The following is a 27,155-nucleotide window of genomic DNA, read 5'->3' on the forward strand; positions in this document are numbered from 1 at the left end:
CAAAACATTGAAAGTAACTCAATTTTATTTTCTTAACTTCTAACAACTCCAGGAATGTTGAAGATCAGAGTCTATCTTCAACTTAGAAGTAGCCTTCAGTGAAAGCTAAACAGGCATATTACTGAAAATGAGGCATCCTGAAAGCTAAAGTTTGGGAGATGAAACCCATTTATTTATACTCAACTCTCTTATTACACAGGAAGTCAGTCTGTGAGATGCACAATGTGATGAAGACACCTAACTTCTACAAGTATTTGGGAACACGCATTCTGGAGCAGTGGAGTTGTTTAACAAAATTCAATCATACTTCCCAATTCCAGGGTGGGGAGGTAGACTGGAAAACAGACTGGATTCATTTGTGGAAAGTTTTTGTTTTGTAATATAACTTAAAATATTTTTGAAGAAATATGGTAAAGTGATTATCCTCCTGGAACTAGATACACTGACACTGTCACATTAACTCACAGCTTGTTAAATACTGTGAGTCTTTCTATAACATTCTTTGTTAGGAGACTAGAATCAGCATATGGGAATTGCTCTTTTCCTGCTAAACTGAAGTCATTACTAACTACTCATCTGTGACATGTACACTTTCTTGTAACCAGGGATTTTTAGCTTCACAAAATTTAGAAACTGCCACATTCTTTCTTGGCATCGCTTTCAAATGTGACATCATTTAAATCTTGGGAAACCAGATTTTAGCAAAATACACTGGGAGGTGCCAGGTTTAAGACTGCCTAAAAGAAGCAACTGAGTAAAAGAAACTCCCTCTCCCTGAGGGAGCAAGCCATAGATCATTCCTCCAATCTATATGGTCACAGGCCTTTCATTAGAGACACATGAAATTACAACAAGCCTAACAAATGCAATTCAGGATGGGTTATCAAGTTAGCGACATATAGAAATGACTTCTGGTTACTGTGTAAGATGTACATTAGAAAATAAAGTGTTAGAGAGCATGTTTCATGGCAGTTTCCCTAACTTCTAAGTCAAGGAACATGAATGTGCCCTGCTTTCCCTAAACACATGCTTATTAATATAACATACAACACCAAAAGATAAAAGATAAATATGCATACATATGAACCGTGACTCACTTATTGGTGAACAAAAACAAACAGGGAATCCAACGAAGATGTTTTCAAAGAATCATCATCATTCAAGCCCTCTCAAAGTCCTACTGGAGAAATTACTCAATGCATTTCTATAATTTCCACTATTAAATTGAGAATTTACATATCCAAAAGAGAAGATCTAGTTATTTCATTAGTACACCTTTGAAAGCTTCTAGTTATGGAACTTAAGAACTGAATAATCCACCTATAATTTGTTAACACCTGCCAACATAAAAAAATTTAGAATTAGCATGATCAGTTAAAGGCAACCATTCTATATCAAGCAAAAATGGTTCCTCCTAGAAAATGTGAATTATATCTTTGCATCACTGTTAAGAAAATGTTTTGAACTACAAAGAAAGACTTATTACTTACTAACTTTAATCATTTCGTTATTTCTTAAACAAAAGCAATTTGTTAATATTTTTATCTCTGAGGTTAAAACATACTTCAAAAGAATATAGACAAACATACACACACACACACACACACACACACACACACACACACACACACACACACACACACACACACACACACACACACACCCCAGCTGGACAACTGAAAGAAATTTTAGGATATATGGCTATATATGGTATCTCAGAATCATTCTTCCTTTCTGTAGACCTATTGAGGCTACAAAATCATATAACTTGCACTTTGATCTCAGTGAATCACCAATAATTGTTATTTCTGAAGAGTTTGTGATCCTTGGGTATTCAGTCCATAATACATAGAAATAAATAAAATCCAAATATCCAGAGAAAACCATAAAATCTTCTTTAAAAAAAATAAGCACATGCTATACTCTTGACAAAATCACCACAGCCCATTGACAAATAAGACAGTGATTAATTCTAAGGGGAAATTTTCTAAGACTCATAATACAGAAGAGGAAGAAGTGTCATGCAATCACACATGCACACAAAAACAGAAGTCATGTGGGTGGGTTTTTCAAGATGATACGTTAAAATGAAAATACTAATAAAACTCTAAAAATGTATTTTTAAAAGTTTGCATTGCTCCAGGGGCAATCACATACAATACACCAAGTTTGCACTGTTTCTTATCAAATCAACCCATACCAACTTAACAACTCTGCCTTGCAGGAAGCAACACTATGTATTGTCATGTTGCCAGTTAGAAAGAAGCAAATGAATTTTGTTTTATTCACTATGTTTAATTTTTAACTTAACCAGGCATCAATATACGAGCCTTGCTGGAAGTTAAGACGGCTGTGTCACGTCCCTTTATACATCACCGACTGCCTTTATTAGCCACTGGTAACTCACACAGATTTTCTTCAAGGTCAAAATGAGGCATTTAGATACAAATATTACAAGAATCAATAACCTTCAATTACGGGTAGTAAGAACTGGGGGTTCTGAGGGCAGTAGGATCCTTAAAGTTCTTACAAAAATACTGGTTTAAACCTATATGCTTAACAATATAAGCTTCTACAAAAAGAATATTAATATGGGGTGTAAAAAGCATGCTGTTGATAAGGATCATTTTTGGTGCCAGTACTGGGGCTTGAACTCAGGACCTTGAGTTATTGCTTGGCTTGGCTTTTTCTGCTCAAAGCTGGATAAGAAGGCCTAGTGGTAGGGTGATCGCCTAGCATGCATGAAGCCCTGGGTTTGATTCCTTGGTACTAAGTACACAGAAAAAAAAGAAAGAAAGAAAGAAAGAAAGAAAGAAAGAAAGAAAGAAAGAAAGAAAGAAAGAAAGAAAGAAAGAAAGAAAGAAAGAAAGAAAGAAAGAAAAGCAGTGCTCTGGCTCAAGTGGTAGAGAGCTAGCCTTGAGAAAGCTAAAGGACAGTGTCCAGACCCTGAGTTCAAACTCCAGAACTGGCAAAAATTAAATAAATAAAAAGCTGGAGGAGCTGTACCACTCAGACCATACCACAACAAGAATTAATTTTAACACCTGTGAGATGTGAACACAAGAATCTACTGTCTGAAAGTCCATCATTTAAGAAAATAATAAATAAAACCTTCCAGGAGGACACCAGACGCAGATGCCTCAGTTTCTCCAGTAAAGCTTTGTGTCTTCCATATATTAAACAAACGAAAAACACTACCAAATTCTAAGGTAAATTGCGATGCAGCGCATATGTGTCCGTTGTGTTTATTTACAGCTTTCGTGATGGAGAAGACAGGAGGCTTCAAGGCTCCCACTTATTTACGGTGTTTGTGCAAATGAAGAAACGTCCACGGGAAAACGCCGTCGGGAAAACAGGCGATTGGTTTAAAACCAAACCACACTCCTGGGTTTTTCTGTGTAGTTTTCTAACTGAGTGAAGAACCCCTCCCCCCGCCCCCTGTACTTAACTCTCCCCTGGGCCTTTAAGGTCTCTCTCCCCCTCGCAGGGGGATCGCAGGTGAACCAGAAGATTTCAAGATGAGTCACCGTCCTTCAAGCCGGCTGGGGATTGGCAAGAGGAAATCAGGGCATTCCACCGAGGAGGGGCTGCAGCCAGCGGCATTAGAGGGAAGGCGGAGGAGGAGAGGGCCGCGTTCCCGGGCTCGGGCCGCCGGGATGCGGGCGGGGAAGGAGGGGGGGTGCGAGTGCAGGGCGCCCTGGCTGGCCTGGCAGCGGCGATCCCCGGGCTGCAGCGGCGATCCCCGGGCTGCAGCGGCGGCGGGGGCCCCGGAGAGTGCGGGAGGGCCGGTGGTCAGCTTCCGCAGGACTTCCTGTGATCCCACCGCCGCCTGGCCCTCCAGCCCGCCTGCCCACCCCAGAGCTCTGGGCCCATCGTGCCCTCCCAGACCCATCACGGCCACCAAGCAGAAAATGGAATCCTGGGCCTGCTATGGGGTGGATGTGTGCGTTTCTTATTTTGTATTTCTCCTTAAAATAAGAATTAAAAAATTAATTAATTTTAAAAAAATTTCTATTTAGTTCTGCTTTACATGATCTTTATACACAACTTTCAGAAAACATAAATGAGGCTTGGTTTTTAAGACAAGAAATGAGAAACTAATGACTAACAAATTTTTTTTAAGTAAGTCTAAGTCCAAACCCAGCTTCTTCTTTTCTTTATGTTGGAATTCAGTCACATGTGAATGCAAGGCTCTCAAGACCCCATTTGGAGAAGCAGCTCCCCAGAAATAAAAACACACTTTCAAACACAAAACCAAGAAGACTGAAAGGACAGCAAGGCCACATCCCCATGTCATTCCACAACTTCCCCTTACAAAGCTTTGCTGATCCCAGTCCTTTTACTGTAAAGGGAGCCAAGGAGAGGCAGGCACTGTGTGTGTGTGTGTGTGTGTGTGTGTGTGTGTGTGTGTGTGTGTGTGTGTGTGTGTGTGTGTGTGTGTGTGTGTGTGTGTGTGTGTGTGTGTGTGTGTGTGTGTGTGTGTGTGTGTGTGTGTGTGTGTTAAATAAAACAGAAGACTGCAGCTATCTCAGCAGAAGAAAAGAAAGATCCAAGTTGCATGTCTCCAAAATGACTCCAAAAGCATTTTGAATTGAAATGTCTGATACAAAGATGATGAAAAAGTATTTCTCTCTGATAGTGCATTAGAGCCTCTGAACAAACCAGACTGAACAGTGTGAATATGAAAAGTCTTCAGGAACCAGCTACTAGGCTGAGCCAGGCATAGTGGTAAAATCCTGTAATCTCAGTATCCAGGAAGGTGAGGCAGTCAGTAGAACAGTGAGTTCAAGGCTAGCCTGGGCTACACAGAGAGACTCTGTCTCAAAAAAGAAGGAGAAAAGAAAGGAGGGAAGGAAGGAAGGAAGGAAGGAAGGAAGGAAGGAAGGAAGGAATCAAAGAAGGATTCACTAACACCACAGTAATAAACTCCTATACTTCTACTTTATTGCAAGAAAACTAGAACTTCGCTGATCCCACCCAAGGAGAAAAAACAAACAAGAAAAACAAAACAGCTTACAGAGCATCAGGCTGGATGATCTGGGTTCAAATCCTGTTTCTGTTGCTTGCTACCTGCTTTTTTTCTGGTGCATTCAAACAAGTTCTCTGAGACATCCCCTCCTTTCTGTAAGTGAGGATGATAGCCCCTTCTGTCTCGGTGGACACACAACACTCTCAGCACAGTATATGTCCTCCGTTGGTGGCAGGGTGCTCACAAACGTGAAGCACTATCAGCCCTGTGAGGTGACATCTCATGGAGGACTAACTCCCTCAAGCAGCAACCTCTCACTGTGAACCTAGCTTGCCTAGGGCGTGTTGTCAGCTCTCAGTTTTATTTAGCCATGAGAACTAAGCTAGGCATCTACCAAACCAGTTCTTAGCTCATTTCCATGCAAACTGTGTCCAGCCTCTGGGCAAAGTTTGCATGCCCTCTGTTCCATGATTTTCACAAGTGAAAATGAAGCCCGACACATTTAATAATGTCCTCTTTCCCATCATTAAAGGGCACCACACAGCTTTAGAAGACAGGAAACTAGCCCTGCACACGTGCTGTCCAGCTGGCAGATAGAGGCATCTTCAGCAGCACTCACTCCTACATACAGTCTGATAAGGAATATTTTAATGGAGCCAAAACATACATTTCCTTCTTCCATTCATGCACTTAGCAGAAATGAGAGCTGAGAGTCATGTCAGGATTTCTGAAGTGGCAATAAGATTTGTAAGCCACCAAGGCTACTAGAACAGTGCTGAATTTTGCCTACTCACTTTCAACCAAAAGTATGCACCCATTCAGTTGTGGAAAAGTACAGAGAATTTGAAAGGCCCTACTTATTAACCAGAATGTTCTCTGTAGTGGAACTCTTTACTGTCACTTCAAGAGTGTACAGAATGTAAGCAGACATTGCTTCTAACAAGCCAACTTTCTCCTTCAAAGGATTTGTAAAGTTGCAGATAGATACAAGGTGACATCAGAAAAGACCTTTCAAAAAAATGCAATTAGCTAAGGTTCCTAGGAAGCTGTGGAATGTTTTGTTTTTAAAGTAGAAGTACATAGATACGAATGCTCAAAGGAAAAAAATGAGCTATTTTAGGAGCAAAGCAAGTCCATATGTAGTTCTCTCCTTGATATCCACTTACTTCCAAGTTTCCTGTGTATATATGAATGGTCAGTAATGACAATATTGAACCACTTTCCAAAGCTGTTCAATGGTACATTGGCTTAATAGAGTCCTGTGTTTAATCAAAGAGTCTTCCCATTTTTCAAAAGACACATTTTCAGTTGAAATAAAACTCTATCATATAAAGGTCAAAGAGAGGGTCTTAAAACATACTTCAAAACTGTTGTGGACTTTAAAGATGAAAGTATTATAAGTTATTAGTAAGAAATCTAACTTCTAAAAGTGTTGGGTCATTCTTGTCCAGGCAAGAAACACATGCAATGCAGCTATTGTTCAGTTAAAATTTATCAACCACCTCTCATGCAGACACAGATGACCTAAAAAGCAAACTGAAGTCCAATATTTTCTCACTGTTCTACCTAAGCAGCCCAAAGAAGCCTTAGATTTCTATCAGTTTCAGATATATGACAGCCTACTTGTACCTCAGTTGCGCTGACACTGTCCTTCTTAGTTTTGGGGTTTTTTTTTTTTGCCAGTCCTGGACTTGAGCTCAGGGCCTAACCACTGGCCTTAGACTTTCTCAAGGCTAGAGCTATACCACTTGAGCCTCAGCACCACTTCCGGCTTTTTTTCTATGTATGTGGTACCAAGGAATTGAACCTGAATCTTCCTGAATGCTAGGTAAGCACTCTACCACTAGGCCAAACTCCCAGCCCTATCCTTCTTACTTTTAAGTGACATTCATCAATAAAAGGCAAGATTTAAAAGCATCCTGCAAAATACAATGTGCTAAGTTCTAACCAGTGGTGTTATACAAACCTGAAGCGGCATCTATTAATTATAGAACACCTTATAATATTTTTCCTCTCTGAAACCTGACAAGCCAACTGTACAATTTGCCAGACACCAAAAAGTCCTCTTCTTTACTGGCCAATATGATTTTCTGCCATGTGCCCTTTAGCGGAAAGGCATTCGTGGAACTGTTGAATTTGTAAAGAGAACAAAAATGATTTCACTCTCCAAGTAAATCCTGAACATGGTCATATTAAAAATCTGAGTGGGAGACCCTAACAGAAGTCAGTATTCTGAGAAAGATAGAGAAGCCTTGCTGGTAAGGTTAGAATAAACAGTATTTCATGAGGAGGGAAGAACATGCACAAAGGTGGGTTAGGGAATGTTCTGGAATCCATCAGCATTGTGTTGCAGATGGAATCTAGTGTTCCACAGACAAAACTGGCAAACTGGGAACAGATCTAAAGGCTCCCAATGCCAAGATAATGAGGAGAAACAAACTTATACGCCAGTACGGACGGAGGTGGTAGGCCACACAGATACTGAAACTCAGAGCCAAGGTATGCCTAAAAGTGAAAGGAAGGCCAGAGAATGGTTACATCTAGATGAAAAACTGAATGCACAAAATCCTCAGAGAAGATGCGGACAGTAGGAGGAAAATCACAGCAGACTAGATAGAACAAGCAAGGCAGAGTTACAGTGTCCTGGAAGACAAGCCAAGAAGCACTCAAGAGAATGGCTGGCAGCATTCAGCTCATCTGGGACACAATCAGATGGAAAAACCATTGATCTTGGTTTCCAAGAGGCCACTGGCGATTTCAAATACAACAGTGACAACTCAGGAGCCTTGGAAGATTTCACTTGCTTGAGACCTGGAGATTTACATGAAATAATACTCTAATTCAGGCACTGCTTAGTATCTTCTCCACTTTGAGTTTATTTTAATATCTGATAAAGTTTATATTTTATCTGAAAAGGGATTATATTCCATATTGACTTCAAAACATTCTTATTAATAAAGAGCAAAATTTCAATGTATACCTAACCAGATGAAATACATGTGGACATAAATTTTCAAAATCCCCTGGGCTTTTATTTTTACCTTTCCCTCTAACATATCAAAGAAGCAATGTTCAATATTTGTACCTAAAATCTGCCCAGTGTTTAACACTAACCTATTTCTCAGTATCATTAGCCATAGATTGCCCACAAAACTATACTCAGACATTTCCTACCTTCCAGCAACTACAGCTAGATTGTAATCCATTTAACTACCCTACATAAAACATCTAGAATAACCTTTGTTCAAAAATACGTGTCAAGAGAACAAGTATAACAAAGTTTAAAGAATGTGTAAGAAATTTATCAAAAGCAGCTGAACATATTAACATAGCTGTGATTACAACAGAGTATTGGAAATTTAAGTGCATGGTGAATCACAAGAAAAGCAAATCCCTTAATAAAAGGAAAGAAAAAGTAAGCTACAAGAAATCATCTTAGTCAAACCTTATTTGGATAGAACCTGTTTTAAAAGCCAGTGAAAAGTGCTCTCTAATAAACCAAGGCCAGAACAAGATCCATTTAGTCTGATTTTCATCCATGATGCCAACAGGGCACAAAAATGTTTCCAATCTCCTCATGTCAAAGAAATAAGAAAGACAGATGATATATAGAGGGAGACTCAAATAGAAAAAGAAATTAAAAAAAAAACAGAAGCATATAAAAAGACTAAACTGAGGTAGATATTCAGAGTATGGTACCAAATCCTGTGGTTAAATTTGATACAACCATAGAAAACACTAAACAGAATGTTGATGTGAACTGTAAAGAGACAACATCAGAAGTAAAGAAGATATGTACCAATGAAATCATTCAGATTTTGTTAGTGTTATGTGCCCATGAACAATATAAAGAAGTACTATGTAGAGTGACCATCCTTCATAGTTAAAAACGGCTGCTCTGGTCATTTTAGAACTACTTTTTTAATCATTTCATACATTAACTTCTGATTTAATTCATAATTGCTAGGTGCTTGCACATGCTTATTTTCCATAAGTAAATGGCTTTATTTTAAAAGGAAAAGCAAGCTATAAACTATTTCTAAAAACTTTGCACCTGAGAAAAACCCTAAGGTAGCAAAAATGAATAAAATAGTCAGGAAAAAAGTCAGTATTTGCCCTCTGATTAAGACAAATGAAAAATATCATGCAAATGTAGCATGGTAGCTTCTTTGCTATGCAAATAGAATGGAGTGGGTTCAGATAAAGACCCTGGACCAGCCTAGCCCAGGGCCAGGGCCTGAAACCTCCACTTACTTCCTCAAGTTATTGCTGCAACTGCCCTGGGAGGAATTCAGGAATGTCAAGTTCAACATCTTCCTAGATGAGATTCACTGCAACTCTTTAAAACCCAGAAATAAGGCCAGGAGCGTAGCCTAGTGGTAGAGTGCTCGCCTAGCATGCACAAAGCGGTGGGTTCAATTCCTCAGAACCACATACACAAAAAAAAGCTGGAAGTGGTACTGTGCCTCAAGTGGTACAGCACCAGCCTTGAGTAAAAAGTGTCCAAGGACAGTGCACAGGCCATGAGTTTAGGCCCAGGACTGGTAAGTAATCAATCAATCAATCAATCAATCCCAGAAGTGGAAAGGGAAATAAGAGCAACGACAATACCCTTACATGCCACTTCTAGGAAATAGGTCTCCAATTTGCCTTTTAGATAGTAACCATTTTTACTACTAAGACTTAGATAAGAATAAACAGGAATTTAAGTTTTGAACTACTCAGAAATATAAGGCAGGGGATTCTAAATGAAGAAAATCAGATTAAATATAATCAAGAACAAAGCAATAATTAATCCATGTTGTACAGTTGGAGTCCTAACTCAGAATGGAAAGGGGAAAAATTGTAAAAGAAAAATAAAAGCATTGGATTTTTAATTTACAATATTTCATTTTCAATGTACTAGAAGCCAAAATATGTCAGTTAAAATTCAGAACTGGGGCCGGAAGTTTAGTCTAGTGGTACAGTGCTTGCCTAGCATACACGAAGGCTCAGGTTCGATTCCTCAGTACCACATGCATAGAAAAAAGCTGGAAGTGGTACTGTGGCTCAAGTGGTAGAGCTCTAGCCTTGAGAAAAGTACAAGGACAGTGCTCAGGCCCTTAGTTCAAGCCTGGCAGAAAAAATAAATAAATAAGTAAATCAATCAATAAAAACATCAGAACTAAGGAGGGGAAAAAAAGGCATTTCAATTAAAGATATCATTTGTTTCACACCAGTGGCTCACACTCTAATCCTAGCTACTCAAAAGTCTATGCCTAAGAATCACAGTCCGAAGCCAGCTGGAGCAGAAAAGCCCATGAGACTCCCATCTCCAATTAACCATCAAAGAGCAGGAAATGGAACAACAGTTCAAGTGGTAGAGCACTAGCCTTCAGTAAAAGCTCAAGGACAATGTTCGGCCCTTGAGTTGAAGCCTCAAAACTAGTACACACCACACACACACACACACACACACACACACACACACACACACACACACATACACACACACTCTATTATTATTTTCTTGATCTGTCTTTATAAATACCGAAATATATATATAGTCACAAACATTTCTCAATCATATTTGAAAACTAATTCCACATCTCAGGCTGTCTATGGTTTTTGAACCTGCTCAAAGGTCTTACACCTGTATGGACAGACAGCATTCTATCTTGTTGAAAGACATAACATTCTAAATTAAAATGGACCATATTTTGAAAACCGGTCTCTGTGAAGATAAATACTGCAGTTATATTAGACTAAAGGGAAAAGAGTAACACAACTAGTTTCTTAAAATAAGAAGCAAATCATTTTTCAGTACTAACTGAATTCTACATACCAGGATCCCGAAGAGGTTTATTTCTCCAAGGTGTTTATAAACACTGAACTCCTATTTTCTGCAGAAAATCTAACATTTTAGGATGACTTCTACATTAAACATTTATCCCCATATCTTCATGAAACAGTGATAATGAAATATATCAAGTAACTCATTATATTATCATCAATTTCTCACTGCATGGGAAGAAACAACATTTTAATTCTATTAAATCCATCTGCAAGAAGAAAAAATAAAAAATAATAGATCTTAGATATTAAACAATTTGTTCAACAAACATCAAAGGTGTCTAGTGTTCTACTTTCAATGAAGATGATCACTCTCTACAGTTCTTTCTCCAACAAAGGAAAAGGCACAGTACTTTAGCTTCGGTTCTTTTTGTTGCAAATATGATGGTTATGCTAGTATAGATAGAAGCTCTAGTTCTACAATACACTCAAAATAAGATATGCTCCTATGGGTTGTTTCAAATACACCTGTGTTTAAGAATCAAAATGAAAGATAAACCAAATTTGAATGTCAGATGTTAGACTGATCAGAGGAAGAGTGTCCAGCCATTGAAAAAATAAGTATTTCTTTAGCAGGATCTCTTTCCTAACAAGATTATTAAAAGAATCTCAAGCCTAGATTCCCATTTGTCCTTTCATGGAAAGGAGAATATTTTACATCCATGTATGTCGGCGGCATGAATATCAGAAAAAGAGATAAAGGCCTGGTTTTAAAAGCAAATCGTAGAAATAAGAGGTGTTCACAGAGGCCACAGCATTTGCCACTCAATGAGGTGATATAATTTATTCTCACACATATTCCCCTTTTACATGGTCTTCTTAATGTAACTTGCTGGGGAAAAATGGACATTCTGTTTGTATCAGAAACTTGGCTATTATCTCACTCGGTATCCTATATCAAAACAAAGTTGACCGACTAAATCCCCAAATTAACCCCCATTTTCTTGTATATTTGGAAAGGGTGAAAAGATCCACTGAATTTTTCATTCTTCATCTGATTAAACCTAAAACACTGCCATTAAAAAATTAAAAATCTAAAAAATTGTCAAAATGGATAAAGATTTTAAAGTCTTACTTAAAAAACAACACACTAAACATGATTTGAAATCAGGACAGTTTCCTAACTCCACAACACTGTAGTGATTTCATCAGATCAAAAGGTTTGGCAAAATATCTGTCTGACATCACAAAGGACAGATCACAGGGTAGTTGGTTGAAATATTCATATTTCTACCAGTGGAGAGACACCAAACTATTGTTAAACACTTGTACTTGAGAGTACAATGTGCATTGCTTGTCTCTCTTTCTTTCTCTGTCTCTGTCTATTGGCGCGTGCTCGCTCGCTCGCTCGCTCTCTCCCTCTCCCTCCCTCTCTCTCTCTCTCTCTCTCTCTCTCTCTCTCTCTCTCTCTCTCTCTCTCTCTCTCTCTCTCTCTCTTTCTCTGTCTCTCTCTTTCTCTCCACTCTTCTCTTTGAGAATAGGCTAGGCAGTTGTTATGGACACTAAGTTTACAATTTAGTGCCTTCATTTTAAGGCCTAATGTGTTTATTTGAAATGGAAACAGGTTGTTCATCTTCTTTTGGATATATAAGCAAAGACGTTACTTCTTTATGATAGCAACTTTATTTCTTTTACATAATATAATTTAAGAATGCCGATCATCTTTGGTTCCACAGACCAAAATTTAAAAAAAAAATAAGAGAAATTCTCCCTTGGACTAAAACATTTTCTATTTAAAAATACATCTTATGACTTACATTTCCACTTGATATAAAGATTTATACCTTGACAGTAATGCAAAGCTGGTTAGAAGCTATTTTTTTTTCATTTTCCTTCAACCAACCATAATTGTATACATCAGATAAACAAAACCTAAGTGAGAAACTGAAAGGTATGTTGTCATATACCACCATTCATAATTCTCAGCAAAGGAAAATAAAGCATGATTTTCCCAAACCACTTTTTAAATAAAAAATGTAAGTATACAAAAGACACATGAATTTTTTTTCCTGTACTGACTCCTTAGAAATGCCTGAAACACCTATAAGAATGGTTAAGTATCAAAAAAGTTTTTCAGAAGATTACAGAACAATTTTTTAAATAATTTTTAAAAATTCAAAAGGAATTTGGATGTTTTGGAAAATAAGGGGTTTGCAGTAAGAAAGCTCTGGAAAGATGAAATATTTCCTCTTTTTTCTCAAACGCGTTAAAAAAAAGCCAAGTGTTTCAAAAATCAATGGATTTCAAGTAATCCAATAGAATTTGGAAAAACATTTCTCTAAAAATAATAATAATCCAGGATGCAGAATGTCCATTTGGAAATGGTGACATAAAAAAAATCAAAACCTTTTTGAAGACAAAAAATTCAAGTTAACATCCCAGTGATTAACTCTACAAGTGCTTGGCCAAGAACAACTTTCGGGACTTAAAACATAAAACTGTCAGTTTCCTCTGCTTGGAGACAAAACATACAAAAAGCAAACATTCGCTGCTACATTTTCCTAGACATGAAAAACAGAACTTTCATAAAAGGTGATTGCTGTGACTATTTCTACCTGTTAGGACAGCCAGGCCTCAGGTCCAAAAAATTAGTTTGCAAATTTGAGGCAATAGCACTCTCCTCCTAGATAATTACTATTCTAGTTACCATTATTCCCTAAACTTGATGGTAAATACAAACATTTGCTGACTTATCCCGTTCAACACACAAACATGTGAAGCAGCCTGTGCTGATCTTATTGAATATAGCTATCGTAAAACTATTAGGACCTCAACGCATTGATCCCATGGCATTCTGCTTCTTGAAAAACTAAAACACAGACAAGGGAGAATGTTCAAAATAGTCTCCTTTAAATGAAGACAACACCCATTCAAAGCACCATCCATGACTGAATGGCCCAATTCACATTTATAAACTTGGAATACAGAGTTGGGTAGAAGCACTAAGAAACTAAAACTGCATAATGTTTTTGCCAGAAATATGTCACAGTTGGTGCTTATAATTATTCCCAAATTATACCACAACTTTATTTAATTTCGTAGCACAGCTCCTCATAGAAATGAAGTGGCAAAGGCCTGCTCAAGAGCAAACAATCAAATCAACTTATTTTACTAGGAAAAAACTTCTTCCCCTTCTTATACCACAACCCCAAAATATAAATAATACAATGTAGGTAAAAAAAATCCTACTTATGATTATGATCCTGACTTTTGATTCTGACTACTAAATTCTACTAATAGAATCCTGATTCTACTAAAAGGGAAATCCTCAGGCTTCCAGACACTGAAATATTAGCTCTCAACAATGCAAAAAGAGAAATATGAAAATAAAGCAAGGCAGATAATCCAGAGCATGCTTGGTCTCAGGATAATTTCCTATAGCCTCCTCAAATCAACGGCACCATGGAGCCCAGAATCTCCGCTTACTCTATTGAAAACCACCCAGAGGATTTTTTAAGCAAACAAGGATTCTGGTTGTGCTTCCAAAAGCCAAATTAACTGAGAAGACCTTCCTCTCCTGAAGGAAAACTGCACAGTAGCACACCAGAAGCTACAGAAGCTACTTGGTGCTTTCTGTAATGCAAAGTTGGAGTCAAAAGTGTAACCTCGGTGGGGTTGATCTACAATTCCCAGGGACCACAGGCATAGGTCAAAGTTTTCTATGTCAAAACACAAAAATAAACAAAGCCAAATTGCAGGGCTATTCTTTATGGGGTCATGAATTGTAGTATCCTACACCCCGTTTGGCTCTGACTCTTGCACAAAGCTGTACATGTATATTTTACAGGAACTGGAAATGTGGAAAATGAAAAGGAGGCAGCTCTGCCTTACAATCAATCTCTCCATTTCAAATCATTTTAAAGCTTTTAACATTGTCAGTGACACACTACGTTTATTCAGGGAGCAGAGCATAGGTACACATAAAATAATGTGAACCATGACAAAAGTGAATCATTTTCAGAATAAGATGTACATGATCTATGTACATAAATGTGAGTAAGTGTGTGACACAAAGGGTTAAGTGTCTGGCAAATTGAAGGTCTGAGGTCATGTACCTATACTTGTACATAAAAATGAATACGTATGATTTTTACTACTTATATTTTCTGACTGTTAGCCTTCTACTTTTAAGTCCTCAAAGTATAAAGGAAAGAAAGACAATGCTGCACATATTTTAAGGCAAATGTTCAATAGCGTACACTGTCTTAAAAATGAAAAGAGACAAACAGTAATGGTATGAAAAGTGACTTTTTATAGCAATTTGCCATATCTTTTCGGCCAAAACGCAATTTCCATAAATATCCAAAAAATATCTCTTACTATTTTATTAAAAATTATAGAAAGCAGTATTTCATACCACTCATTCCTTGTGTTCAACTGCTTACTTTGTACCACAATTACTTTCTAAAATTTCCCCAGGTGTACAAAACTAAGAAGTACATTTTCTAACAATTAAGGGTATATGTCCAATGATAAATACAACCATTTCTGGGCTTTACTTATATTCCAAGCCTGTTTATTAAGACAACACTTCAGTAACCACACATAGAAAACAAATAATTCCCAAAAGATCTCAAAAGTACAACAAAAATAATCAAGAAACTGATAATCCTTCAATAATGAGACCAATATGTACTGTGAAAATATAATGACATTTTAATTAAAATCAACATATACATGTCCAGTCTTAATTTCAAAAAATCAACTGATACCTTTTGAAAATAAAGTAAGCTGGAGTTTCTTTGAAAACAAATTAATAGCTTCCAAAAGTAAAATAAAAACTAATGCCAATGTCTTTGGGGAATGTTTTTTACATGTTCAGAACTGCTTTATGGTATTGAGGGGTAAATGGGCTGATGTATTTATTTCTACATCTTGCAGAAGAGAAGATGGTGTGGGGATAATGACATCATATCGTGGGCACAAGTAAAATTTGACTTTTAATTTGTTTTGCCAATCTCAATCACATTTCAAATCTTACTTATTAAGTCTCAAGTAGATGTTGGGATTAAGTAACGAAAAATGAACATAAAGAAAACAATGTCATTGCAAAACATTGTGCACTCTGTGAAAATGCCACATATTGCCGGTTATGGGAAAACAATCCATATGAGCAAGGATATTAATCTAGCCATGCACCTACAGGCAGTTGGCTATAATGAAGCTACAAATGCATAGCCCAAATAGAGAAATGGATCAGCTTAGATAATAAGAATAGATCTGCTTGTATATGAAGTGCATCGTGTAGCAGTGAAATTAGATACCACAAACTTCTGCCACACATCTACATGACTTGTAGATATATCAGAGTCCCTGTATATAACACAAATACTGATGCACATGAATCAAGGAAAGCTTTATTATAAAATCTAATCAAGTAGCATATGATATGCTTGCCATATTACACCCCTTCATTGATTTCTCTAAGTAAAAACAGCTCTAAGAGAAAACATTTATTCTCTATTTCCACATGTACGATATTTTCAAAACATAAACAGGAACGATGATGTTAGCTGCAACTCTATACTGGGTTCATTCTTGGTTTTATAATATTCGATTTACTAATATAATAATACGAATGTGCTTTAAAGCTCAGGAAAAGAACATTAGATAATATAAGTGCTTGTTCTTGTTTATAATGCTGCATGTCATGAATACAAAGTAATTAACAGATAAAGCAATTATGAATACAAATAAGAGAACCCACATTCCCCTAGATTTAAAGCAAAAGAAAAAGAGAAGGAATGGTGCAACTTGTGTCTTTCCTTCTAATGCTAACCACTACGCAAGGCTTATAAAGTGCAGACAATGAATCATTTGTTTATTCAAGTGTTGAATACAGTGAATATATGTTAACTTCTGACTGACTTAAAAGTATTTGGAATATTTTCCAGAGAGTATTTTGACTGTGTCAATTACCTAGATACCAAAGTTGTTGTATTGTGTTGCTTGACGAAATAGGACACAGAGTAATTCTCAAAACCAGTATTACGAGCCCGGCAAACAGCATCACATTGGGTGAGGCACAGAATCCGTCACCCTAGGGAAAAAATGCATAGGATCACAGTACGGAGTCTTTACATGTTCTATACGATTTCTACATAACGTTTTGAGCTGACAGAACTGTAAACTATGAAGTGCCAGTCCATAAAACAATCTGTTCAGAAACAGCACAGCCACTCACTGCCCCTCTCCACAGAAATGGTCCTATTTAAGAAAACAAGACAAAACCAAGAACAAATGATCTGAAAATACACTCAAAGCTGCTATTTTTATTTATAGCTACTATTTTTCTTATTTTTTGAAATTTCTTTGTAAATGTAAAGTCCGACGGAGTTTTACAATAATGACAGATTCATGGTGTTTAACCGCCATCTCATTTCAAACTTCTGTTATAAAGCTGGCTATCCTCTTGCTCCCGAAAAGAATCATGTCAAGGCACGGAGCTCACAATTTAGTGTATTCACCTCCACCATCACAGTATATCTAAGTAGTATCACGTACATTCATTCCAGTCAAGAAACACACCTACCAAAGCATGCACACATAGCCACAATCTAACCACGGCTTTATCATGGATATATCAAGCATCTGTAGGCATTTATAGTCCCTCGAATTTTAATTAACTACCAAAAATATTATAGAAATCAAAGCATGTTACCTTTGCTCAAACCGTAAAGCTCTTCATTATATACCAGATGCTGCCATCCTCAATCTCACAGGAACCAAGATACTAGTGGATTCTTGGAGCAGAGGTGGTATGGAATGGTTTGAGGCAAAACTGAAGCATATTGTTTAAGTAAACCTTAAAGGGGAGGGGATCATATGCGCAATTGATGGGGGTTTTTTTTGTATCATCTTCCACAATGCCTCTCCCCACCCCTCCTCTCCACTCAACAGTAAACAAACTTCTGATAGTAAAGAATTGCAGAGCTAACCACCTCCCTCTTCAGCCTCTTTCCTTCTTGCTAAATATTATTATTCACCCCAGAGTCTTGAAGTGACTGAGGGTTACTTAACATTCACAAAATTAAAACAAAAAATCTAAAGGCAGACATGCATACCCATAACTTAAAACGTATGCTGGAAACACTTGTGATATATATATATATATATATGTATATATATATATATATATATGAATAAACAAGACTTACTTTAAAAGAAAAACCTTACATTATACGAGTGTGAAAAAACATATAGTTTAAATTCTTTAAAGGTTTTTTTCCTGACAAATACTTAAGGAAAAGAGTAGTTAGCACAGAAAGAATTGAGCTAAAACCTATAACTCTCACATGAAAAGCTGAGAAACACATAAAATAAATCAAATCTGTCAAACCTCAGCACACATAACATGTCAAAGGCCTGAAATATGCAGGGTGTTCTTTTACAATTATGTCTTAAAGATGCTATTTTTCCTTAGTGTGATATCTAATTTTGTACCTGTATTATTTCGACAGTGCTCTCTGAGTTTAGGAAGGAAAAAGAACTTCACAGGAACAAGCCTGGGATTAAAACGCAAAGTCTAGGATATGTAATTGCAAGATTTAAATCTCAGCAACGACTGACATAGAAACTATAGATATTGGTTTTGACCCACCAAATGGTACCTCATTTCTGGACAGAGGATCTCCTCCCAAGGAAAGAAAAACTCACATGTTTTAACCCCCATAAAAGATATTTCTACTTGCTAGTTGCAAAGTTGTCCCCTATCAATCAACAACATCCAGAAGTCTCCTGACTAGAAAAAAGTTCTGTTTGCTTGTGCAAGGTCAGTAAGAGAAGAAAAAGGAAAATTTTTTTAAAAAAACTTATTTTAAAAAGGAAAATAAAAAGGTAAGGGAAAGAGGAAATGCTAAGCAATAAGTAAAGTTTAACATGATCATCTAAAATACTAAAGGGGGAAAAAACTTCGAAATAGAAAGAGAGACCCTTAAATGCTTTCGATCTAATAAAATGCATTTTGGTAAAGACATGTATTTTCCTTCCTCTGCATGCATAAAAGTGATTAATGTCAGAATTAAACTTCTACATTTCTTGCTAACAGGTGTGGCATTCTTTATATAAACATATTCTCTGACCTGTCGCCATTGATAACCTTAACTAATTAATCTCACTTGAAACACAAGGTAATATTTTTTTCCCAAATAAGAAAGAAGTAAGGTATGTAAATGTCCATCTCTCAACCCCCAGACAACCCCCCCCCATCCTCCCCAGTACAAAAACTGTTTAAGTTAAGGTAGCCTGAATTGTACCAACCATCACAAAGAGCAATTGGAGAAATACAGCAGTGCTCAGCAGGAAAGATTTTTAATAACAGACTGAAAAACGAGAATAAAAATAACTGCATCAACAGAGCCTTTCTTCCTTAGGCCACAAGCCCGTTCTTACTTGAACTTTTTTTTTCTTTTTCTAAAAAAAAAATGGTATTTTGGCCACTAAAACCAATCCAGAACATTATTAAAAGTTAAAAGCTACCAATTACTTCTGTCTGTTCTTTTAAAGCAAAGTTTGGCATTACGTCAGTTGGTTTAAAGAAAACAAGAAAGAGAGAGAGAGAAAGAGTAGGGAGAGAAAGTTTCCTACTTGTATAAACTGAACCACCAGGGAAGGTGTCTAGCCACTTGTAAAGTATTTACTGTGGGTTTTTAAAGAGCTAGAACCATTTAAAATTAAAGTTTGTTATTTTTAATTTTAATAAAACATGCCTAAAATGATAAGCCTTCATCTGTATTTCAATTATAGCCTCGAATCAGAAAATGATTCCCTGATTCCCAACAAGGCCTCCAATTTGAACTGCATAGATAACTTCATCTTTGTTTTTGCTACATGGCTTTGTGCACTTAGAAGCAAAAAAAAAGCAAACAGTGGAAGAACAAAAATTGGCCACTGCAACTCTGAACAGATAGAACTGGTGCTATCTCCATACAGACTTCTTCAAACAACTAACTCTTATCAATCAGAATGATTTTCAGCCAGATTCTTCTGCAAATTCAATAAAAGTGTCTCCTTAAGCCCAGAGATCTCTTCCTAACTTAAAACAAACTCTGTATTATTATCCATATCAGAGAACCTAGCCAAAGACTTACAAAGTCAGTTCTCAGGGATATGAAAGCCCCTGAGTACTATGATAACTCAAAAGGTAACCATAATTGAAACTTAAAAGACATTATTATGGAGATCAGGGGTAACAGAATATTCTATGCAAATAAACAAATGGCTGTACCCCATCTTATATTCCAGGATACATCCTCAAAAGTACCTATTCTTTGCATTATTTGCTTCAGCGTAATAGTATAAAACGATACTCAGTACATTAGCGTGCTTTATCCATTGATTAAAGCTTTCATGAGACAGATACGATTATTTTTTAAAACCGGCCACTTTTTTTGAAACTTAAATAGTTATAAAGTATGTTCTTCTTTGCCATACATGTCCAGTATAAGCACCCTTAGAGAATTACATTTCTACTTGGCACAAGCTAGGATAAAGGTCTTCAGACCCTATCTCATAGCTATAATTTTGGTAGAAAAAAAACCTCACTTCCTTCTCTCTAAAAGCATAATACAAATGCAGTTATCCCATCAAAGTTAAGCCAACTTTACATATGCCGACATTAATTTCCTTAGATTTTAATCAAGAGAAAACCAAGCACATAAATAAGTACACAACACTCAGCATCAGTTATCAATGGAGTATCATAACTAGCAAAAGAAGAAGGAAAAGAAACCTGTTACCTGGACGCTTGACCCAAGATGAACAGCACAAGACAAACCCATAGTACTTGCCTGTTTTTATCAAATTGACTGAAACCTGTGAGCTGCAATATTTGGGACAGAACTGTCAGAGTTTATGGTTTTCTATGCCTGCCAAAAACAGATGCAGACTGCCACACTAGCTGTCCTGCGGAAACTAAATTAAGCAAAGGCAAATACCAAGTGGAAAGTTGTCAGTCTGTTGAATGAATAGCTTCGTTTTACACACCAGAGGATATCTTCATAAGAATATGTTTTAATGTGAGCCACTTGTTTTAAGTGCAGCACCACTTACTGCAAAAATAATAATTTTCCCTTTAAATCAATTATAGACACCTGCCTCCAACTTCGTAAACTGTTTAGTTTCACCCACAATAGCAACATGGTGGTATAATGCATTGCTTGCTACCAAAAGGAGAGAATAAATTTTAAAATGCTTGTATTATGAAAAATGTTTAGAGGCCTGTTGTCAATATTAAGCCCAATTTGACATTAGAAATAAATTCAGTATTCAAAACAAATTTTTTTAAAAAGCACTGTTGCGAATCTTTCTTTAAAACCTTCGACAAGTTTATTAAAACCCAACACCCTTTAACTTCTTAATACAAAATGCGCAAACCACAAATTGTACACATACACATACTTCTCTGATAACAACAGCAGTAATAATAACAGTAAAAACAACAATAATAAAAAAATCAGTAGAATACTAGGACCTTAAAAGCATTTCCCTCATAGACACACTCACTTTGCTGTTGTGGAGGTTTTCCTATGAATGGTGATTTCCTAGGTCTGAAAGAGACCTACACTGTGAAAACCAGAAAAAAAAAAAACTTACCAGTAGTATACAACTTCAATGAAAATGCAAAAACAATGCCGACAATCCAGCAGGGACATATGGAAACTCGCTTGTGAACAGCACACTGATTTTGATCTTAAAAAGTCTTCTAACCAAGCACATAAAATGTTTAATAAAATTGTCTAAAATATTAAGCCGTCAAAATGCTAAGCTGGAAATTCAACTCAAGACTTCTCAGTCACTAAGACAATTTCCTCCGTAACTTTAAGGTTAACTCTAAAGGACAAAGCACACAATCTAAACAGCACAGGACCCTCACAGCCCCTAACATCCCGAGGAGTGACACTGCGTGAAGCACTGGCGATATCTCACTATTTATTTGGAGACTGTCAGACTTAGTTATTATATGTGTACAAGTATTCTACACACACACATCCTAACATCCAACAGATCTATCAGGAAGCCATAAACATCAGCTCACTGAAGGTAAACTATCCTGAGGCAGGAGAGAGCTTCAGAACGCCTCCTATTAGAGAAATCAAGTCAGAGGCTAACAATACAACTCCATTTCCTCCTCAGAGCTTTCTTTTCACATTATTTCTATCCAGAAACAAGCACCAAACGCTGGCATATCTGTAGCCCTGGCTACTTCACGAACTGAGTTTTGTTGTTATTTCTTTCTTTCTTTTTAATCCAAGGAAGTTTCTTTTTAAAAGGAAGTTATGAAATCTAAGGAGAGAAAAACCTTGTTAACAGTCAGCCTGCCATTAATAAACTTTCACTTAAAGGTAGGGAGGGAAAAAAAATTCCTAAGAATGTTAGTATCATTTCCAGACTGTCCTGTCAGCATCAAACTTACAGGAAACACTTCATCTTCCCATACAAACCCTGTATTTATTCACAACTCTGGCATATTTGAGGAAAGTGCGGTGGGGGGGGGGGAGATAAAGAGTCCGAATGATTATTTTAGACCTTCGGCTTTACATGGGCAAATACAAAACCTGAGAAAAATCTAAGTAAAAGAACAGCTTGTAAGAAACTTCCCAACACTGAGATCTGAAACTTTCATTCTCATTTTGTCCACGTCAAGGACTGGCTGCCTGCATTACTTTCCTTACTGTCCCTTGCATTTTCAACTCAGGCACCCTCTTCGAAATGACTCACTTTCCTCTAAAACCAGCAGGAAAGGACCAAGATACCGGCGAGACCCACAGGTTTTTGCTTCAGAACTGGATGGCTCTGAAGACTTGTATGAAGGCTCTTAAAAATTAATTTTCTTTTTGCTTTGAACAATCAAATTTTAGCCAACAAGCAGGCCTGGAATAATTATATCTTTGTAACTTTGTCTCAGGCCTTATCTGTATTTTGCCTTGTACTTAGGATCACTCCCAGGCCTGTTCACCTGGTAGGTTTACAAAAGTTCAAGGAATCTTACAAAAGTTCAATGAAGAGGCCTAACTTGTCTCCAAGTTTAACTTGCTCCGCTAAGACTCTCCCTTCACTTACCTTGCTCACAAGTCTAGCCGTGTTTTTTTTTCTCTCCAAAATAGGATAAGGATGACTATCCTGACCATAACTCTGCTTCATCATTACAATCCATCGCTCTTACAGAAAACTAAACATTTAAAGGGGGAAAAAAAAAAAGAAAACTTTCACAACTATCGATTGTGAGGCCTAAAAAGATCTAGGGAAGTCAAGCAGGTCCTAAAATTTTAATAAGTCCAAGTCTGGGTCGGAAAGCCCACCAGGTCCTTCTAAAGCCGTCTCACTTCAATTACTTTAGAGTCCCAGGGCCATAAAACAAGTTACTGACTTCCCTGGGAGAGGGGAAACACCACCATCTCAGACAGGTAATAACAAAACAGCTTTCCCAGACACAGACACACACACACACACACACACACACGCAGCCTTCCCACCCCCACCCCCAAACAGCTCCCACCTCCGCCTGACCCTCTGATTATTCATGGGGTCCTAGAACCCCGGGGTCTGGTCGGCGGAGGGGCGGCGGGGCTTTATTTTATTATGATTATTTTATTTTATTTTTTTGCCTTTGAGCCCTTTGGTAAAGATGCGTTTCAGACGCCGGAGCCCCACACAGGAACTAGACAGAAGGCACCGCCGGCCTGGGCCGCCTGCACGTCCCGCCGCTGTCAGGCATTTAATCACCGGCCACTGCGCCCTGACCCGCGGGGACACATGGCGCATCCACCGCACCGCCAGAGGAAGTCTGCCCCTTGCTCAGCCCCTACGGAAGTGCCCTGGCTTCCAGGGCCCTGCCACATGGCACGGACAGGGCACCGAACCCCCCCCCCCCGCTCCTCCTCCTCCTCCCGCTCCGTGCCAAGCTGTCCTGAGGGGCTCCAGAGGCCCCCGGGGGTAGGAGCGGATGGGAAACTCGCCTCCTCCAGCCCAGCTGGGCCTTCACAGAGAAATTTCACAAAGTTGGAAGCCGGGCTTGGCAAACTTCTTCCCAAGCCGGTCCCGCGCCGGTGTCCCCCCCCCACCACGGGAGGGGCGCACGAAAGCCCCCCGGCCCGAGGTCTGCAGCTCGCCCTCCCCCCCAACTTCACCCGACTTACTACTCCGCATGCCGGTGTCCGGTCTGCTCCCCGCTTGTCAGAAGCCTCCCCCCCCCCTCCACCACCTTCCCCACCCCCAAAAACTTGCAGCCGCGGCGGCCGCGGCCCCTCGGGTCCAACCACCACCTCCTCCTCCTCCACCTCCTCCTCGGCAGCGCCCGGTAGGAGAGAATTAAAATCAGCCAGAACCAGCCGGCCGGGGGTGGGGGGGGTGGGGGGGAGGAGAGCGGGAGAGCGAGGGGGAGGGGGCACGGGCCCCCGAAACTTCTTTTTTTGTATTTTTTTTTTTTTGGTGAATGGGGATTTGTTTGTCCTCCTCCCCGGGCGGCTGAACTTGACCCCGCTGACTCCCCGAGCTGCTGCAGTTTGGAAGTGGCTGGTTTGCACGGCTCGGATGCCCCGAGACGCTTCTCCCCCGCCTCCCCACCCCCCCCACCACCAAAGAAATAAATGAAAAAATAAGAATAATAAAACAGGAGGCGATGGGGAAAGAGGGGAGAAAGAAATCAAGAAATCACACGCGCAAAAAAAAATAAAATAATAATAATACTAATAAAAATAGGGTGGGGGGAGAGAGCGAAGGCGTGTGAGACCCGAGCAGCCCGCGCCGGCTCCGGGCACCCCGGGCACCCCGGGCTCGCTCTCCCCAGCTCCGCTCCGGCGTGTTTTGTTGTTTGTTTGTTTGTTTGTTTGTTTTAAAGAAAGTCACTTTTCATTCCCAGGGCTCCCCCCGGCTCACGATCGCCCACATTTTGCGCACACGCGCGCGCGCGCGCCCCCGCTCGCCGTGTCTCCCCCCCCCCCCCCGCTCTTCCCCCGGGCCGGGGACCCGAGGAGCGCGCGCCACCCGCGTCCCCCCTACCCCACCCGCGGCTGCCCTCCCCGCTCCCGCTCACACCTCTCCCCCCGGACCCCCCCACCCGGGCCCCGGCCCCCGGAGCCCGCCGGATCTCTCCCTCCTTACCTGTTGATTAATCGTCAAAAACACCCTCGGCAGCCCGAAAGATGGTGGCGCGGCGGCCAGAGCCATGAACCGTCTTCTGTTGTTTGCAGAGTTGATCTTGGATTATTGAGGGGGGGACGGGGGGGGGGGAAGAGAGAGAGAGAGAGAAAAAAAAAGATCTTTCCTGCCTCCCCCCCCTCCTTTCCCTGCCTTCCCCCTCCCCTGATAGGAGGAAAAAAAAGAGAGAAAGAGAGCGAGAGAAAGAGAAAGGAAATAGAGCGAGGATGTGCCCGGTGCGGGGTGGAAGAGGGGAGGGGAGAGGAGAGGAGGGGGGGCGGTGTTGTTTTTTGTTTAAAAAAAAAAAAGCAATAGGAAGGCTAGGGGGGGGAAGAGGAGAGGGAGCGCGAGCGGTCGCGGAGGAGCGCGGGGTCTGGAGCAGGAGCAGCCCGGGTGGAGCGGAGGCTGAGCCGGCGGGGAGAGCGGGTCTTTATCAGAAATGTTATCGCTTGTCAGGACCTCCGTCTCCGCGCATGACGTCAGTTCAAGACACCAACACTATTAATATCAAAGGAGCCTTCGCCGGGGAAAGCGCCACCCCAGCCCCGGCTCCCTTAAAGAGACAGCGCCGGCGCGTCCCCGCCGCCGCCGCCGCCCCGCCCGGCTCCCGCCGCCCCGCCGCCCGCCCGCCGGCCCGCACGCCCGGCCGCACGCACGCACACCCGCCCGCCCGCCCGCCGCGCGAGAACTTCCCCGAGTCCCCGCGCCCGCGAATGAGCGCCGCGCCGGGCGGCGACCCCGCTACCTTCCCGCCCCGCCCCCTCCCCCACGGTCCCAACCCCCCCCCCTCCCCCCGCTCACACAGGCACACGTGTGAACGTGCGGGCTGCAGAGCCCGGGGTGGGGGGGGGGAGTTGGCCAAGCCTGGGGTGCGGGGAGCCTGAAGACCGACACCTACCTGGGACCTGAGCTAGTTTGGGGCGCTAGACCCCGGAGGGGTGGCCGAGAGGGACGGCCACCAGACTCTGATGGCCCAAGAAAATGTTCCCCCCTCCCACCACCACCACCACCCCACCAACTCCAGAGATGCTGTCCTGGGAAACCCACAGAACTCATTAAAAGAAAAAAAAAGTGCTTTTTGTGTTGCTTTTGTGGTGGTTGTTGTTGTTACCTTTGCCCGGTGTCTTTGCCTCTCTCCCTCGCAATTAAACCAACAGGATTTCTGGATGCTCCTGCGCCCCCTCTCTTTCCCTCCCTCCCCCCCCCTCCACCCTCCTCCCCTTCCTCTGTCTGGAGCCCTCAGTCCTGGGATACTTGGTGGCTGCTGGTGGTGGTGGTGGTCAGGATTCCCCCAGGCTTTTGGATGATAAGAGACAGCCAGCCCCAGGAGAACAACTTGAACTCTATCCTGAGTTGGAGAAGTGTGAACTGAGGTTGCTATGGTTTTCTGAGCAGAGAAAGCCAGAAGCTCAATGGGTGCTTTAAGGGGGTACCACAGAAATAGATTTAAAAAAAAAAAAGGAGACATTATTCAAATACTGCCAGATTCAGACATGCTGCTCTTTGGGGTTTTAGAAACTGTTCCTTATCTTGTATGGAACTCGTTCTCTCTCAATTACGCATGGTAGTCCTTTTCATATTTCACAACTCCAGATATTCTCATTGTTAAGAGAAATCGCCTCAACACACAAACTTCATTGAAATGAACCATGGCTTTCTTTCTTGCTTTCCCTTCTCTCTCTCTCTCTCTCTCTCTCTCTCTCTCTCTCTCTCTCTCTCTCTCTCTCTCTCTCTCTCTCTCTCTCTCTCTCTCTCTCTCTCTCTCCCTTCCTCCCTCCTTCCCTCCTCTTTCTTTAAACTTTTAAAGATCAACAATGCATAAAACATTACCAGGACTGGATTCAACGAATAGGTGTTAAAAAAAAAAAAAACCAAGTAACTACTTCTTGGAGTTTGGAGTTCATTTTCTTCAGTTGGGTGACTTTAAGTGCCATGTTTTTCCTCTGGTGAGCGTCAGTTTAAACTAATTTTGTGCTAAAAGGAGAAACATCCTTTCCTCTCTCTAAACTACAAAATGATTAAAATTATAATTTTAGATAGGTACAATCATGAGTAGGTTGAAGATGAAGTAATTTCTTCCAAAATATTTTTCACTAAATGATCTTTGCATCATTTTTCAGAAAAAGATGCATATGTTTTCGAAATATGAAATAATCAGGAGTGAAAAAGCCAATCACATAAATATATATATATATATTCCAAAATACTGAAACTGCAA

The 27,155-nt window shown here is 40.0% G+C and overlaps 1 protein-coding gene across 2 annotated transcripts in view; it reads right to left on the bottom strand.

Moving 5' to 3' along the window:
• The window catches only part of Trps1 (transcriptional repressor GATA binding 1), a 221,809-nt gene extending 196,798 nt beyond the window's left edge, over positions 1-25,011 (bottom strand). Inside the window, exon 1 of one of the 2 annotated variants that reach the window (XM_090339300.1) lies at positions 24,902-25,011. Coding sequence is in view for 1 of the 2 variants with exons in the window: in XM_090339299.1 (XP_090195425.1) it covers positions 23,938-23,947 (10 nt within the window). In the remaining variant the exon portion in view is untranslated. Of the gene's footprint in view, positions 1-23,937; positions 23,982-24,901 lie in introns of those variants that run through there. The other variant, XM_090339299.1, reaches the window with a different exon arrangement.
• Positions 25,012-27,155: the final 2,144 nt, after the last annotated feature.

Source organism: Megascapheus bottae, chromosome 9, assembly GCF_031878675.1.
Source record: "Megascapheus bottae isolate mThoBot1 chromosome 9, mThoBot2.hap1, whole genome shotgun sequence".
NCBI classification, from domain to species: Eukaryota; Metazoa; Chordata; class Mammalia; order Rodentia; family Geomyidae; genus Megascapheus; species Megascapheus bottae.